Source organism: Cetorhinus maximus, chromosome 15 (assembly GCF_964194155.1).
Source record: "Cetorhinus maximus chromosome 15, sCetMax3.hap1.1, whole genome shotgun sequence".
NCBI lineage: Eukaryota > Metazoa > Chordata > Chondrichthyes > Lamniformes > Cetorhinidae > Cetorhinus > Cetorhinus maximus.
The window spans coordinates 37892294-37911478 of NC_135893.1; the positions used below are offsets into that span (position 1 = coordinate 37892294).

The 19185-nt window shown below is 41.1% G+C and overlaps 1 protein-coding gene across 1 annotated transcript in view; it reads left to right on the forward strand.

Moving 5' to 3' along the window:
* Window positions 1-19185, forward strand: part of hspg2 (heparan sulfate proteoglycan 2) — a 524258-nt gene that overhangs the window by 275193 nt on the left and 229880 nt on the right. Inside the window, exon 30 of the mRNA XM_078558280.1 lies at window positions 18352-18401. Within this exon, the coding sequence (XP_078414406.1) occupies window positions 18352-18401 (50 nt within the window). The remainder of the gene's footprint in view (window positions 1-18351; window positions 18402-19185) is intronic.

The window sequence follows — 19185 nt, forward strand, 5'->3', positions numbered from 1 at the left end:
CTTGTTTAATCTACTCCTTTTTGGTCAGACAATTTTGCTGGGATCTGAAAGATTTTGATGTGTGACCAACCCTGTGTTGAACCTGACTAGCCTGGCTGGGGCTGACTTCAGCTGTTACCTTCCAGTGAGGATCAACCATATTTAATGTGGTGATTGATAGAAACACTGAGGTATTTTAAACAGATTTGTATTTGGGGGCTGATTGGTACCGTCGGAAATACTTTTCCTCCAGGACCTGAGTTTGAATTTAGCCCATGATGATGGCTGAAAGTTCCCCCGTTCTACCAATTTGAATCTTCAGTAAGGTAATTTGGGGCAGTTTCAGTCAGCTTCCTGATGGACATGGACCTGTAGAACTAATGAGTGTGGTGCCTATTAGTAGCGTCGCCCAGTGAGGCCATGAGGATAGCTCGAGTAGGATGTAGTGCATTTTAAATTGTGTGGGGCAATTCTGTGGTTGGAGTTAAGTTGTAGAGTAGGCATGTAACAGGTTCATGAATGCTCAGTACTCACTGTAGTGTCCATGGCATATTAGCTTCCTCAAGTCTGACCCCTCATCTTAATAAACATGCCTAGATTTGGAATCCTAGAATCATACAGCACAGAAGCAGGCCATTCAGCCCATCAACGCCCTTTGAAAGAGCTATCTGATTATTTCCTTTTCCCCCTCCAACTTTTTTTCTCCTTAAAGTATTTATCTCATTTCCTTTTGAAAATAATGATTGAATCTGCTTCCACCAGCCTTTCAGGCAGTGCATTCCAGATTACAAAACCCACTGCATTAAAGAAAACATTTTCCCCCTCTCCCATCTGGTTCTTTTACCAATTATCTTCAATCTGTGTCCTCTGGTTACCGACCCTCCTGTCAGTGGAAACAGTTTCTCCTTATTTACCCTGTCAAAAGCCTTCATGGTTTTTCAACACCCTCACCTTCCTTTAATTTTCTCTGCTCTGAGGAAAACAACCCCAGCTTCTGTTGTTTCTCCACACTACTGAAGTTCCATTTCTCTGGTTCTATTCTAGTAATTCTCCTTTCCACCCTCATTAAGGCTTTTACATTCCTCCTACATTGTGGTACTCAGAATTAGACACAGTGCTCGAACTGGGGCTGAATTTGTGATTTATAGAGGTTGAGGGCAACTTCCTTTTATCAATTTTTAGACGCTGCCTGTTCTAACCTTCTGCCACGCTGTAAAATTGTTTCCTTGCAGCTGTGTGATTTTGTAAATACAGGAATGATCTTTCTTTCAGTGAGGTTAAAGCTGCAGTGCCTGGAATTGTCTCCGTTTATCTCCCACCCTGTAGTTAGGTGACAGTGTGTTGTTGCTGCGAAACTGGTTTCTCGGATTAGCTAATGAAGGATCATTGAGTTTCAGCATAGTTTGGCAGATTTCCACCTGAGAGGACAGACAGGGCCTTGTGTTAACATCTCAACTGAAAGATGGCATATCAGACACTGCAGCACTCTCTCAGAGCTGCACTAAAATGTCAGTCTGGAATATGTGCTCAAGCAACAGAGTGGAACCAAGACCTGCTGCACAATGGAGAGAGTGCGACCACTGAGTTGCGATTATAATGTTTGCCCTGTACAATGTGGCTGAAAGCTGTGACACCTCACTAAGTGGAATGATGAGATAAGTATTAGTGTAATACTGCAGATGCTGGAAATCTGAAATGAAAAGAGATAAAGTGCTGGAAAAACTCAGCAGGTCTGACAGAATCTGTGGAGAGAGAAACAGAGTTAACGTTAATATGACTCTTCTTCGGAATCAGTAAATGTTAGCAGGTATGGCACTATTAAAATCCATCTGAATACCCAATGCAGAAACAGAGGTTGAGATATTAATAAAACAAGTTGTTTTTTAACCTGGCATAGGAAAGGCTCGAGGAAATGGTCCTGTTAAAATCTCTGTTCTCAGTAATAGAAAGAAAAGGCAAACACACCTGGAATGTACTTTATTTTTTCTCTTGGAATGAATATTTTCCTGCCACAGTTAGACCCTCAAGTCACGTCTTCCCATTAGGCTGCTTTGGTGATATCAAGTACTGGAAGGGCCCCAGAGTGGCTCCTATAAACAACCCAAAACAGGTTGATGACCCTGGGTTGGTGGGGTCGAGAGTGTCTCTGTGGGGGTACTTTGAAATTGACCTCCTCCTCCAGTGGCGCAGCTACAGTACACTCCCTGTAAAGTGTGTCAATTAAGTGGCTCAGCAAGAATCGAGCTCCTACTATGGGTTACAGTAGTTTTATTCTCACTCTGGCATTGGGCATGTACCTGGGGTTCTTTTTCTCGCCACCTGTTGGCATCTTCCCACCTTTCCATAACGATTACTTCACACCATTTGTTGGGCAGTGATAGAGATAATTCTTTCAATTACACTTTTTATTATTGATAGAGGGAAGTAACTAGCATTAATGGGGGAGGCGGTGGCCTAGTGGCATTGTCACTAGACTGGTAACCCAGAAACCCAGGGGTAATTCTCTGGGGACCTGGGTTCAAATCCCACCACAGCAGATAGTGGAATTTGAATCCAATAAAAATATGGAGTTAAAAGTCTAATAAATCATGGGACTACCATGTTTGCTACTTGTTGGTCAGGGCTTGCAAACATGGCATTTTGCTGCATAAAGCCTTTCCACACTGACACATCAAGTACATATAAAAGTCAAACTGTGAAACCATTGCCACTTGTCATAAAAACCCATCTGGTTCACTAATGTCCTTTAGGGAAAGAAATCTGCTGTCCTTGTCTGGTCTGGCCTACATATGACTCCAGACCCACAGCAATGTGGTTGACTCTTAAATGCCCTCTGAACAAGGGCAATTGGGGATGGGCAATAAATGCTGGCTGAGCCAGAGACACCCACATCCCATGAACGAATAATAAAAAAAAATCACTTGTGAAATTTGTTGGATGTTCTTTTCTAATATCCACAAAGGTCATATGATGAGAGAAAAAAATTGCACCCATTGTAACTCACCCTTTGAATACTCTAGCTATCCCATTATTACATCCAGATGTGTTGTTTCTGGTTTGGTTTTACTACTATGCCTGAGGATTTTCTCTAACATTTTTACACGCTGTGAAATGAAATCACACGCTCCAGCTGTCCTGCATCAAGGAGACAATTTGTGCAACTGAACAGAGTCTGACTTGTTTGCACTATAAACTCTCAGAACAGACTCTTCTGTTATTGGTTCAATCCTCACTACAGCTAATGTCTCCAGTTTGTTGCCTTAGCTTCACCTAAATCAACTGAACAATGGGTTTGAAGACTTCATTTATAATGTAGTAGGTAATGAGAGAGGTGTCAGGCAATTTCTGTAACACCATGTAAAAACTACTGGTCAGCTGAATTGCAAAAACTCACTGTGTGTATTTTACTTTTGTCATTTCCTTGCAATTGGCTGGCCAGGTCTATTGAGGTGAACATTAAATACACTTGAATTAAGGGTCAGAGTTGCCAAGTTAGTTGTACAAAGCTAATTAGTGAATGTTGGGGAATCTTCAGGCCCCAGCATTCTCACTGTCAAGCTGGTGCTTCACTTTATTTCAAGTCACGGGGATTGTTTGGAATTATCTGTATGCAAATGAATGATATTTGACCTAATTTGCATCCCTTTAAGTGCTTCCCTTCTACGTGACTAAGAGCTCAGTCTGCTTTCCAGCTTACGACAGCCTGCAGAATGCAGCCAAATACAGGATGAAAGTTTGCTTTTGGAACAGTAGTAGTATTTTTTTTTGAGGATTTGCATTGAGGTGAGGAGCAGGTGAGAGCAGATTTTCGTGCAAGGATGATAATTGGCTTTCATGTACAGACTAGTCTGGGGCTTTTGCTTTAATCATTGCCTAATCAAGCTCTGCTTCTGCTGCTAACTAACCTGTGCACTAACATGGGGCTACCATGTTTGCTACTTGTTGGTCAGGGCTTGCAAATGCGTAAAGCCTTTCCACACTGACGCACAAGTACATATAAGCAATAGAAAACCTACTTGGCTGAAACATGTCTATTGCTGTGAACAATAGAGTCTTCAGCACACTGTCTTTGTGCTCAAGTAAAACAGCTCAAAGCAGCCTGCCTAAAATGAAACCAATTTTAAACTAACCAACTGGCTATCAATCTGAGGCCAAATGATCAAATTCTATGTCAATATTTCTTTAAAGAAGGGAAAGATGTTTTTGTTTGCTGACCAAGACCTTTTAATCCTTTAAGAAGAAATCTGACACAATTCTGCAAAGCCTGGAGTCAGGAGCTGATTCCAGTTGAGTGCCAGAAGATCATTGGAGGTGGGTTCAAAGACAATGCCAAAGATCCAAGTGACAATGTGACGGAAACTGTTGATTGGAGCGGTAATGATAAGCCGGGGGCATCTTCACCGATCACTAACACCACTGGTCTAATAAATGGGGATGCAGGGAAAATGGACAATGCTTCCAGTGCCAGTGCAGTTACCGTGCCAACAGCAGCAACGAAAATTCTGCCAGTGGGCACCACCTCGAAACGGAGGACATATAACTTCAGGCACTTGATGAAAACATCTCTCATCAGCTTCAACAGAAGACTAACCATGTTAGAGGACACAGGTTTGGACCTTAAAGACAGCTTCAAGTACTTGCAGAAAAGGCAAGATACTTTAAGCTTACAACTGAAGAACCTCACCCATATGTTATCAGCCCCACCCAAAGATAAGCTGATTTCAGACTTACAGTGGAAGTACAAAGATGTCGATGACAAGCTGATCGCGTTGCAAGTACGGCTGGAGATTCTTATCGATGGTTTTGCAGCTTTGGCTGAAGAGATCTCAGAGCTAAAGAAAAGGAGGACTTCACTCACCAATAGCGATCAACCAGATCTCACTAAAATTACTACTAGCTCCCCTACAAATTCGTTTACAAAGTACTCCAGTACAATATCGAAAGTGAAGCCAACATTTTATGGCAGCAACAACAAAACTTCAAGGTTTGTTTCCAAAAGACCTCCTGTTAAAAATCTCGTTCTTACCACCCCAACACAAATCAAGAGCAAAGCGTTTCACTTTCACAGAAAAGCAGCAGCTACCGTTGCTTCTTTGACAACTGTACGAACACGTGTCAAATCCACATCTTCTCCCATGCAGTCCACAGGCAAAGTCCAGGTTAAGAAGAAATTTGGAGTGCCTGCTAATAATGGGCGAAAAAATTCAGCTCTATTTGGTAAAGGCGGAGCTGTTGTTAAGCAGATTCCCACAACAGCTACATCAGCAATAACAGTGAAGCCTGCAGTCACACTTAAACGAGTCTCATCTACCACGTTTACATTGCATCCCAGTGTGACTATGGTCAGCATAGAGCCTAAGGATTTGACAACTCAGCCAGTTCCTACTGTGCTGGGGAAACCCACAAAATCACATTTACAGGTATCAAGAATGAAAGTGAAACCCAGATACGTAGAAACTGTAAATAATGCAAAGATCCCGGTTAGAGTTAAGGGTAAACTAAACTCTGGTGGGAAAATGGTCACAAAGTCTAAAAGCAAAACCAAACTTGGTAAAAATGGAACTGGGCACTCGAAGCATAAACTAAAACCTGGTGAAAAAGCACCAGCACAGTCTCAGGATAAAACAAATCGTGGTGGTAAAACAACCACAGGACATCTTAATTCAACCGTGAAACCATCAGCTGCAGCAGTGCAGAATAAAGGTGGGTCTCGGAGGCGTAAAATCAAACAGCCATCAGATAGTAATAATACATCCGTCCATAGGAGAGGAAATACATCCTTTAAATCAGGTGCTACCACATTGCCCCCAGTGACAACACAGCCGAAACTTGCAGGCAAAACAAGCTCACTGCCAACATTGACATTCACCAGGAAGATTTCTGAAAAGGTGGAAACCCTGTTGACGATTACCACAGCGCTCCCAGCAACTGCACCGCCACTGAAAAGACCTGAAAGTCGACCAATACGTGGGTCACAGACTAAAAAATGTGATGGTGATGACCCCCGCAGAAAAAAACTGACAAGAGGCAGAAAGAGAAAGACAAAGAAAGCAACCGCTCTGGACATCCTGCAATTACTGCGGGGAGGGCAACATCATTATTCCAACTCAAATGGCAAAAGGAAGGACCTGCCGCTTTATATTACGCTGGGTCGCCTAGCCATACCAATAAAAATTATTCCAGATTGATGAGTCCCTGTGCTGACTTTCAGAGTTCAGCTTAATGAAAAATATGTGAAGACATTTCCATCTAGTAGCTGGTTTTGTGCTTGAGAATCTCATTTACTTAAATGTAAGATGGAGATTCACTGAGAACTGATCGAGATTCTTTTGCACTTATCTGTATAAAACAACATACAAACATTTGTCAAAAGTTTTGAAGGTGTTATGCAATGTAGTTTGTGAAAGTAAAATGTAACTCATTTCAAACAGTAATGAGGTGCAAATAACTACCTCAGTACAAGTGACACACTTGGTTTCCTCTCATTTGTTCTATTTGAATAATCTGTACAGAAACATGCCTGCATTAATAATTTATTGAATTCAATAAATTAGTCTCTTTTTGACTCAAATATTGAATTACTGTGCTCAAAGAAAATGGGATTCCTTTTGTACCTCCACATAGATCTAGGTTGTTTTCAATAGAGTGCTTGCGATTTGTTTGCTGAAGGATTATAGATTGTTAACTTAAATCGTGCATCTGTCTTGTTACATTGCATGTCCTATGTCCCTTAGATCGATGTAGATTTAACAATCAGTTAATTACAGTGGTCAACTAGCCACATTTGTGTGACCAGGTCGACTATGTTTGCGAGTGCAGGAACTCCAAGGCAACACCAAGGTAAATGAAAGACTACGTTTCAAACCTTTTAAGTTCTCTTATTCTGGGTAAGCCTGGGCTCAAAGTCAGGCTTATTTCATTTCACTTGCCCATCTCCACTTAATTTCAGTCGTTTCCGCACACCATAAATGCTGTTTTTTCGGAGAATATTTAAATCCTTATTGTAAACCGGGATTGAATTCTCCCATTTGAAAGTTTGCATTGCCAGAAAGGAAATCACATATTGCTGTTTAAATGTACTTTATTTAATAAAATCTTGCTGTATGCAGCACTGAATTACAGACTAGAAAGCAAATACGCTTGGATTCGCGATTTTTCTAAAATTATCTTCCAAAAGAAATAATCTCTTTTCCCCATTCCTTATTCCCTATATTCATCCGAAGAGAGAGGGGAATCTCTTCATGGTTTGTACAGTCTGATCTGATCCTGTGGTAACACATTGACGGATGCTCTTCCCAACACCTAATTGATAGAACATAAAAACAAAATACCGCTGAAGCTGCAAATCTTAAATAAAAACAGGAAATGCTGGAAAGCAGGCCAGGCAGCACCTGTGGAGAGAGAAACAGAGTTAACGTTTCAGGACTTTTCATGAGAGCCTATTTTATAGAAGGCCATCTTCTGGGGTATCTCAGCTGTTTATCTCTTATCTGCCTGTTATCCATGAGGAGAAAGTTGTTTCCATCATTTTAAACAGTAAGTTTACATCATTAAGCTACATGAGGGTATATTTTCCTCCATCTCTAACTTACGGGGTAAAAAGGGGACTTGCATAATGCAGAGTACAGTGTTTTATATTTGCATCCAACTTACTGCTAAAATTAACAAACAAGAGATGATATGCCTCAGACTTTGTGCTTTATAGAAATTCGGTGAAGCTTTATTTGCTTTTAGCAAGTTTTGGCCATTTTATGTCATCAATCCAGCACTTGGCCGATGCATATTTCTTACTTTCAATTGACTGAAGTCCAGGTTTGTGTGCCTTTTTTATCTTGCAAGTGGTGGTGATCCTGGTTCTAAGGCTTATTGACCATTGCTTATTGACTACAACCTCTTTCCAGAGGTGTTAATTCTTTTGGCCATCTGTTTAGTATGGTTCAACGAAGGGCCAAAGAATGGTAACACTCGATCCTCCAGCTAAAGAAGCGTCAAGTTTGCTTTGCTTGGAGAAATGTACCTTTACTTCCTAATTAGAAGGAGAATAGGGACCACTAATTAAAACGATCCAAACAAGGTTGGCAGGACTACATTGCAGAGCATCTCTCTCTCTATCTTCCAACATTACAGAACTTGCTTCAGTGACAATTGGTCAGTTTTGGGGTTCCAATTTGCTTCTCTTGTTAACCAACATCAACAGAAGAAGTGACAAAACCATTTGAAAGCTCCAGTCGATGCCTAGTTAATGGAGTATTAAACATTGTGCACCCTTCAGCTTGTTCCTGTGCAAGTACAAGTGTGTTTCCAATTCTGATCAGTAGAGATTCCAAAGTGGAGTTTGTACAAAACTCCTATGTATTGATTTGGCAGGAATTAACTTGGTCGGTGGAGATCTCCTGCTGATACATAAGAACATAAGAAATAGGAGCAGGAGTAGGCCGTGCAGTCCTTCGAGCCTACTCCACCATTCAATGAGGTCATGGCTAATCATCTACTTCAACACTATTTTCCTACACTATCCGCATTTCCCTTGATGTTTTTAATATGCAGAAACCTATCGATCTCAGTCTTGAACATCCTCGATGATTGACCCTCCACAGCCCTCTGGGGCAGAGAATTCCAAAGATTCACCACTCTCTGAGTGAAGAAATTCCTCCTAATCTCAGTCCCAAATGGCCTGCCCCTTATTCTGAAACTGTATCAAATAGTTCTAGACATCCTCCAACCAGGGAAAACATCCTTCCTGCATCTACCCTGTCGAGTCCTGTAAAAATTTTGTATGCTTCAATGAGATCACCTCTCATTCTTGTAAACTCCAGAGAATAAAGGCCCAGTCTATTTAATCTCTCCTCATAGGACAATCTTTCCATCCCAGGAATTAGCTTGCTGAACCTTTGTTGCACTCCCCCTATGGTCTCCTTAGGGACGGAGACCAAAATGACACACAGTACTCCAGGCGTGGTCTCACCAAGGCTCTATATAATGGCAGTAAGGCCTCTTTAGTCCTATACCCAAATCCCCTTGTAATAAAGGCTAACATACCATTTGCCGCTCACTGTATCTGCACATTAGGTTTCAGTGACTCATGAACAAGGACAACCAAGACCCTTTGAAGTTCAACACTTCCCAGCCTCTCTCCATTTTGGAAATACTCTGTATTTCTATTTTTCCTACCAAAGTGAATAACCTCACATTTCTTCACATTGTATTACTCATGCCAAATTTTTGCCCACTTGCTTAGCCTCTCCAAATCTCCTTGAAGCATCTTTGCATCCTGGAATACGCTGGAAACTGAAAAAGTCGTCTTCCGATCCTAATAAAGGGCTGCTTTGAATCTATACCCTTAACCACGATAAATCTCCCCAGTGACATGGTAGGATTTGTGTGCTAAAATTCAGCTGAATGCGGGTTCCCTAGCAGAAAATCCTAGTTTGTTAAGCTCGCTTTCTAAAGAGCTAGACTAAAAAATGAAGGCGCTCGTATCAAGAGCTCCTTTCTCAAAAAGCTTGTCTGAATGGATTTTCTACAAAATGCTAAGAGTGAAAAAGTCCAATGGTCAATGGGGTGCAGTTCCTCTGCTCAATGATTAGTGAGAAAATGAGCCACATTTGCATGTGATCAACGCATGGGAAGTAGAATAAATTAAACAATCTGACCCAACTCTTCCACATGAAGTGTGGTATGGGGAAACTTGTAATCTGCTTTGCAGCCTAAGTGAGCCCATAGCCCAGGGAAGAACAGGATGAAAATGTTTTTACAAGGTGTTAGTTTATAATGGATGAATTAAATCTCCATGTTGCTCATTAACAATGAAAAACTGGTGATATCTCGGTGTGAGAAATTATTTCAGCAATCAGTACAAATCCTCTCATATCGTTGCAGAAATTTAGCTGTATATGTGATAGTTTACATCCTCGATGGAAAGAGCTCTCTCTCTTTATGCCTCTTGGGTCTTTATCAAATCTGGAGCTTTTTAAAGGCCTTTTTTGAGGGTTTCTCTCATTTCGTTTGCCTTTCATTAAAAAGTTAAGATATTACTGAGAATGAGACTGGTTTTATGCAGCAAGGTGGAGAAGAGCATTGACCTGACCATGGTTTTAGCAATGATTTATACAAAGTTAAATAACTCTGTTACAGCTTTCAATCGTGGGCTATCTTGTGAAGGAATAGGAAGTATAATGCTCACTGCTGTTGCTAAGTACTCAGCATCTCATTCCCACAAAGAGTTTTCATTCCAAGTGGAACATTAAAAGGTGATGGCAAAGCAAACTGGCAAAAGGAAATTAATCTGGTACACTTCTTTGAAGGGTGGAATCCTTTTCCGAACAGTTTGGCTGGAAGTTAATGGACACCGTACATGCACTGGTGAACTAGAGCAAAGTGAACCAAAGCCAGCAATTGGTGATCTCTCAGTAGGTACCGCTTGTGACTTCTTGTTGAAGGATGGAGTCAAAATAAGTTGCCAACAGACAACTGACTTGAAATATTAGGCTAAAGCATATAGTTCAACTACCAATAAAAACGGCGTTCCTGGCAGTTTTTTTTAAAGTTGGCTCTACTTATGTTCACTTTCAACAGATCTAAATCACCATTGGTCATTTGCTGTGGAGATTATGTGAACTTAATAAACATTTCCGGACAATCGTATGGCTCCATAAAGCTGGAGAAACAGCAATGAATAACCACTCCTGCCTAGTAACAGACAGGAAATGCCTTCCCTCCATTCTGTTTTTGGTGCCACACGTTCTGCTCTCTTCTCAGCTATTGTACCTCCTGGACAATGATTACAAAGCTTAAAAAACAGAAGCAGTTGTATTTTTAAATTGTGTCGAGCTTGTAGCTGCTATTTAAGTAATTATTTATATATTGTGTTTATGTTGACGTTTTAAAAATGATTTTGTGCTTCTCCTTTTATGATAATTAAGATTCATAATGATATCAGCCACCATTTTCACAACCTGCTTTGTGCAGGTTTAGTTTAGTGTTCTGTGATTTCTCTACAGCTAAACATCATTGTTCTGACTCTATGGTTTCACTCTAGGTTGCCATATGTTGTTAGCTGAGCTATCATTTTCCAAGGTACAAGCGCTTCAAGAACTGAGCTCCACTAGGCTGGAGGATGGATCACAGAATTAGCCTGAGTGCTAGAGCCTTATCTTTGATCCATATTCCTATCTAGAGTGGCTATGCATTGAGAATGGAGCTTATTGATATTACTGGCTACACCACTGTTCAAGAATTTTGTTTTGTTTTTGTGAGCTACATAGGTGCATATCATGGAGTCTTGTAAGACTCAAGTAAAGTTTACATCCATGCCCCATTAATTTGTATGTATCTTATATTGCTGGTGCTTACCGAACTTGGTGTCCTGATTTAGGACATCATCAATGACACTGTAAACAGCCATTTCCAAACCCCAAGGCCCACAACGTTGAAATAGGCCAAACCAACAAATAAAACTGAGCTAGCTTGGCTTCACGATCGATTGCCAAAGTTCGGTATCCAACTGCCACAGTTTGGATGCTCCTTTTAAGTATATGTGAGAACATAGGAATTGCTAGATAAAGAGAGAGCAAGCCCCATCTAGTTTGTCTTCAACCCTGCTGGTCGTCACAGGATCCAATGATAATGCTAATCACAGCAATCAATCTCTATCAGTTTGTTCAGACCCAGACATGAGGCAAGGAAAGTCCCAGTGATGGAGAGCTTTGGGATCCATTGGCACCGGATCCTCCCAAACATTCAAATTACTCAGATACTGGGTAGTATTTAACGCCGCTGACTGGGCGGGAGAGCCACCGAGAGCCCTGTACCACCACTTGTCAGGAAGGACCGCTGCATTAGGTGCCTCTTAGGGACTCAAATGGTCAGCGGTGGGCCTTTCCTGGGATCAGGGACCGCCGGGGATGGAAATCCCGGTCTCCCATGTACTGCCAGCCAATCAGAGGCCGGAAGCTGTGCGTTGCAGGCAGTCAGCTGAAGCGGTGGCTGCTGTTGGTAATGCACCCAGAGAGGAGTCCAGGAAAGCTGAGGAACCCTAGGCCGAAGGTGAGTGAGGGTGTAATGGGAGTCGCAAGGTGGGGATTGTGAGGGAGGTGGCTGGAGGAGGGTCAGCAGCAAGAGCAGGGGGTGGCTGTTACTAAGAGCCCAAATAGGTTTCCTGCATAGTGACTCCCTCATTTGCTGCTAGCGGTGGTGGAATGAGGCCCTTAAGTGGGCATTAATTGGCAGTGGGGTGGGAAGGCCATCCACAAACCTCCCCACCTTGAACTTAATCAGCAGTGGCAGAAAGGTGGCAGGGTCCACACCCACCACCCTCCCCACCACCTGATTAAATCCCTCTCACCTCCAAACCTGCCTTGGGGGAGGGCATTAAATTCTGTCCACTGTTTCACAAAAAATTTTGAAAAGAATCTAATTTTATTTTATTTGTAATAATTTTATTACAACACTGAGGAAAATATTCCCTCTTATTGGATTTGCAAGTTGACCATTAATCATTCTGTCCAGGTGACAACTGTCAACATCAAAGGAGCGTTGGTGAAATCTCTGATTCTCAAGTGTGCTGTAGGGCTAGCATTTATATTTTTGAAGTGTGATGCAGCAAAATAGGCAATGATTTATCTAAAATGGATGCTTGTCACTCCTGAGTTTTGACAGGTTTGCTTTGTTAAGTAAAGGCAACTCACTGTCATAATTCTGGGTTCCTGCATCTACCTGAGGTACCACGATAGTCAGCCTCTCATTGGCTCACCACGATTATTCTGCTCTTCAACATCCTGTATCCTTCCAGATGATTAAGTGACATTCTGTACTATAAATTTACAGGATGCAATGATTAGGTGTGAAAACATTTGCATTGGACAGGTGAGGTACTACATTTTTACAAATTAAATTATGTGCCTTTGGCTCTTCAATGCTGCCCGAACTTAGACTTTTTGAAATGTTTTCAATATTGGAATTAATTCTAAGAATACAAATAAAATTCTCTTCAGAAGATAAACAGGTCATTATTTATCATCTTCTGTGATCATTATCTGAGTATGTTTGCGTCTTAGTGAACCCAGAGAAGGGAACAGTAATGCCAATGTTAAAAATTAAGGCTTCACTATATGTCATGTTGAAGCAAATATTTTCTGTATCCCATAAATATATACACACTGCTCAATAGTAAACCATAAGCAATTACAGCACAAAGAGACCATTCAGCCCATTGTGTTACTGGCTTATTAATGGAGCAATCCAAAACTAATTCCACTGTCTTGCTCTCTTCTCTGCCCCCACTACAACCCTGTACCCTTCGAGTAGCCTTTGAACTGCTGTATCCATGAGATGGTAGACTAATAAGAGCTCATCTATCGCCAGTGCAGCTTGCCCTGCCCTCAGTAGGAGAATATATGCACCCTGATCCTTATCAGTGTACAGCAGTAGACTCTGGAAGGTCTGGCACTGCATATGACTTTCAGCTTGTCCCCAGTTTGTATTGGGCAGGACGATGCCTTTCTTGTGATGGGAAATTCAAAGGGAATTTTGTTCAAATTCACAGCAAGTTCCAAGCCCAGCACCTAAACGTGGGATGTTCACATGCACTGACATTACCTCAAAATCAATGCATCTGTGCCCATTACTATTTTTTCCAGTAACTGCAGGGGAGCAGTGGTCTTGTAAGTGCCTCTCGGACAAACAATCCTAGCTGTCGGTTAAAGCTTAAGGCACTCTAGGTACAGTACGCTTGGACTTTCTTGCCATTCAGGGTACAATGTGTTTGGACATTCTTGTTATTCAGGGTACAGTATGTTTGGATATTCTCACTATACCCCATTCTCTATTCTCTATTTTCTTATTTAGTAAGTTGGAAGCTATGGGGTAATATGATTATCCAATAGTTGCTTGAATCTGATCATCAATGAGAGATGACTGGCTGGCCATAATCAGGACTTAGTTAATCATAAGTGTCCTTAAAATAATCGCGCATCTTTCTGTTGAAGATGCTGAGGAATAGTTTGTTAAAGTGTATTATTATTTTGGTAAGTGTAGTATGAATGCTTCTAATATTTTTACCTAATTTAAGACCTCACTGTTTTGGGTGTTTTAATGCAATTTATGTAATGAAGTGTTTATAGGTTCAGGCCTTTAGTTTGGCACAAGAATTGTTCTGGTTGGCCATACAGAAATGGTTACGATAGGCCACAGACTCGCAAGGTAAGATTCCCATGATGCACAAGCCAGCTGGTGCGCTTGTAATTCTGTTTCCACAATCCCTTTCACATCCTTTTGGGAAGAGGTGCTGTGCTGGGTTAGTTCGACTTCAAGCTATTCCCATTACTTTTGGGTGCAGGTGGCTTTATGTGTGAACAAAGCTTTAAGTGTCTCTGTGTGTGCGTTCATATATACAAAAAAAAACGAGCATTATAGTTAAGCTGTGAGAACTTGCACATTGCTTATCCTTTCCTGTAGCATGCCTTTGTTTTGTCTTCCTTGCTTTGATTGTTACAGTCCTGAACCAGGTCAGGTCCAATATTTGCTACATTATTTAAGTATTGGACTATTTTTCTTTCAATATATTTACCTGTAAATTGTTTATGGCAGTCAGGTTAACTTAGAGAATGGGCATTAAGAAAGCTAGTATTTCTACACTTAATACAATAGGGCTATTACCACAACTTTCCATCCTCTAGTGGCATTGGTGTCCAGTAGACGCTGGCAGTTAGCCAATCAAATGCTTTGCTAGGATTCTTCTGGTCAACTCAAATTGTACGTAAGGAGGAGTCACGGGAAGTTTACAAACCAGCCTTCTGCTGGGGTTGGTTGTATTGAATCAGAAAATATTACTATATTTTTATAAGTGTGATATGGCCAGCACAGTTTGTTCACAGTCGTGGTGCCTATTTTGTTTTATGATCTTGCACACTTGATCCATTTATTCCAGTGTCTGCTGTCCGGATAATTCCAGGGGATGGGATCATAGAAAAAGCTTTCAGTTTAATAGGGAAGTGCATATCTTCAGGATGTCCCAAAGTGTATCACAGCCAAAGAATTGCTTCTGAAATACAGTCACTGTTATGTGGGCAAATATTGTTATTACTTGAGTGACTGGTTGGTCATAATCAGTACCTAGACACAGACAGCAGTGAGACCAATGACTTGTTAATAAATTTGAGCGATGTTAGACAGGCCACCTGGAGAATTGCCCTCCCGCCCCCCCTTCGTCAATGAATGCTTTTATGTCTACCTGAACTGGTTCACCATCTCATCGAAAGATGTCACCTCTGACAGGACTACATAGAAGTGCCAGCCTATAGGTGATCCGCTCAAGTCTTGGAAGTATGATTTGAACCAACAGCCTTTTTGACTCCCAGGTCAGAGTGATACCATTGAGTTATGGCTGACACTTAAGTGAATTATCAGAAGCCCCATGAATAAGAAGCATTTAACCCCTCATGCTGCTAGCCATAGCATAACTTATGCACAGCCCTCAGCTGTATATCACCATGAAAGAGCTAGTTTAGTATTACATTAGGACACATTGAAACCAGTTGGTTGCTTTGATGTGATGGAGACAGATTTTTACAAGTTCAGCTCCAGTTGAAAACCACAAGGTTTCCAGCAGTGCCGAAAGAACTGGCTTGTAAACTCTCAGTACTCAAACATTTCTACTTTCAGGACTCCTTTATCAGCAGCCCATTCTGTCTGGGCCGCCTTGCAGCACTATGGCTTCCCCATTCAGTAGCCAGATATTGAGGGGGCATTGCAGGAATCCAGTTTGCCCTTTGCTTAATTCATCACACCAAGACTGTGACTGAGCTCCCTAACAAAATATCTTGGGCAAGGCGGGCAACTTCAAATAAAACCAGTCAAGTAACAACAACAGGTTTGAATTTATATAGTGTCTTTAATGAAAGCATTCCAAGGCACTTCACAGGAGCACTGTCAGACAAAATGAAGTAAATGTCAAGGACTGTCTGACAGATGTGAAACTGCAGAGAAAATTCCAAAACAAATATTTTATAGAAGGAAGGCTTAAAATGAGAGAGGACATTAAAACATAAATTACTGTACCACTGCAGTCCTCTTGTACCTTGTAACAGGGACATTTTCAAAAGCTGATTCACATGTTGTTCTTGCCTTGGGGTGAGGACTAGACCCCAGAGGTGGAATGCAGCACTCTTTGGCTTGAGTCGTTAACACTTCATAAAATATCTGGATTTCTACCACTGCTTAAGTTCCCATGTGACCGTGAATGAGAAGTTGCACAGTATTGTGGGTTTGTACAGTGCTTACGTTTTGATGACAGAAGAAGGTTAAATTGTCCCAATGTGAAATATCAGCTAGAAATAAAAAATAGGGTTTGGTTCTAATTTGAGTGTAACCGTGAAATGATCGCAGGGTAGACAATGCTTTTGATGTGACACAAGCCTCTTAGCGACATGCAAAGGAATGTTCTGAGTGAAGTGTTTAGTAAAAGAATCATCACATTAATCTTCAAACGTGGCGGGTTAGATTAATCTGTTAGTATTTTTAAAATAAAAGGTTAGTGCCATAGCTGATTACATGGGGGGACCCTGGCCTCTGACCTGTGAAACCTGGTAGCATTTCCTATTGACGCTGTGTTGGTATATGCAACTGAGTGACAGTGTTCCCTTGCCTTGTTATGTGGAATGATTTTGGCTAAATTTGGATGACGTTTATCCAAATGCTGTACAATAAATATTTGAAGGAGGAGACCTTTACCAAGGGTTTGTAGTCAGAACAGTAATCTTATCTGCCTGCCATTCTTAACCTCTGGCCTTGGTGCCCCGTAGTTGTCAGTAATTCTGATCTGCTATTTAATTTGCTTTGCCAGTTCTCATAATAAATAGCCGCCTGATTTGCTGCCTTGGTCTCTCTGAACTTTGTCACTGTTGATTTTAGTTAGTGTTGGTGCAGGTTTGCTGATGCTGCCCTCAGCTCTAGTGTGTGTTTGTGTGTGTGTGTTTGTTTCTACATCAGTTGTGTATATGTAATGTCTTCGTCTAAGTAAAACAATCATTTTCTGCCTTTTTATTAATGTGTAAAATCAATAAATAGTAAGATTGTTAAACTTTTAAACAACACAGCATGTTTCTTTTTGGGAGGGGGCGGTAACTGGAGTCAAATCAGTTAGTGCGGAAGCGTTGGAATGCTCCCACTGACTCACTGGTTATTCGAAAGTAAATTGAAGGTCAATAGTTGTTTGCAACTAATTGTTGACTGTGGTTTTATAATTGATACGTGGTGTACCAAAACATACATCAGAAAGTAAAGTCAAAAGTGCAAATACTGCAGTTGAACAATTATTGGGCAAGAGGACAACAGAGGTGTGCTCAACAAAAACTAAGCCAACTGTGATAATGGCACAAGAATTACCTGCTTATGTGACAGTACACAATACACAGCACAGAAGGAGGCCATTCGGCTCATCGTGCTTGTGCCAGCTCTTTGAAAGAGGTATCCAATTAGTCCCATAGTTCTGCAGTTTTTTACTTTTCAAATATATCTCCATTTCCATTTTGCAAGTTACTATTGAATTTGCTTCCAGCGGCCTTTCAGGCAGTGCATTCCGGATCTTAACAACTCGCCTTGTAAAAAAAATCCCCCCTTGTTCTTTTGTCAATGACCTAAACCTGGTTCCTCTGGTCACTGACCCTCCTGTTAATGGAGTAGTGAGAAACTATCAAAGCTTTTAATCATTTTGAACACCTCTCTCCCACTAATCATCTTAGCTGTAAGGAGAATAATCCCAGCTTCTCTAGACTGTCCACATAATTGTAAGTGTGTAGTCATAGCCCTATATATGCAGTGGTTGCTCCTGAGAACCAGGGTAGATGCTTTGCTTTTACACCTGTGCTCACCACAGCCTGCTGAAAACTCATTCTGATATTTTTAGGAAGTAATTTTTGCATAGATAGACAGAGAAACCAATCAAAATTTGCTAACGACCATCAGGAGGGCTTTAGACAAGAGGGAGGCAATTGCTGGGGCAGATCACCTTTCCTTTGTATCCAAGGACTGCTTTCACCACAGGCATGGTGTCCAATTCCAAGATTGCAAATTCTTCGGTCACATTTTTAAAGATCTGCCAAAACCCATGATCTCTTTCAGCTGCCATTGCCTTCCCATTGATTCATAATTATTTTACTGGAGGCTGGATCACACTTTGACCCACGTTCCCTTGACTGACACAACCGAGGTGCTCATGTAACTGAGGGTATAATTATCCTGCAGACTTCAAACCAGAATTAAATTCCAGTGTAAATTTGACCTTTGTCAGCGGGTTCAAGAAAGGTTCAAATGTAAACACTTTTGCGTCCTGTATAAAGAATTATTTCTAATTTCTGTTTGTAATTCTTGTTACAGGTGTGCTCCAGGTTACACTGGGAATCCCTTATACGGACAAAGTTGCACTAGTAAGTACCTAAACTTAATAGTGATTATTACTATGACTATTAATTCCACCTTCCCTACCTGCTGAAATTAAATTAAATTTGAGGATAAAACACCAGGTCCTGATGGGTTATGCCCGTTGATATTCAGGGCAGGCAGAGGATAGCAAAGGTACTAGTATCCATGTTTTAAAAATCCAGCAGTAAAAGGATTAGTCATAGTGGAGGACCAGTCGCAGATAATATAGTTCGTAGTTTCATAAAGGGAGATAAAATTAGTACAGGTAACTATTGATGAATTAGCTTAATATCAGTAAGATAATGGAAACTAACAAAACAAGTAGAGACGGAGAAGAGAATAAAACTAGTCATCAAGGATTTCCAAAAGGAAGGTCATGTTCAATTAACCTTATTGAATTCTTTGATAGAGATAACAAAGATTGACCAGCATAATTCATGAATGTGGTAAACATGAACTTTCAGAAGATCAAATGATAATAAGCAGTAAGAGTAGGAGTAGTCCATTCGACCCATCGAGCCTGCTCCACTGTTTGATAAGATCATGGCTGATGTGATTGTGGTCTTAACTCCACTTTTCAGGCTGTCCTCCCTAACCCTTGACTCCCTTGTCAATCAAAAGTCTGTCTAACTCAACCTTGATATATTCAATGACCCAGCCTCCACTGCCCTCTGGGGAAGAGAATTCCAAAGATATGCTGATATTCCAGCGACCTGCTGAGAGAAGAAATTCCTCTTCATCTCTATCTTAAACAGGAGATCCCCTCATTCTAGATTCACCTATGAGAGA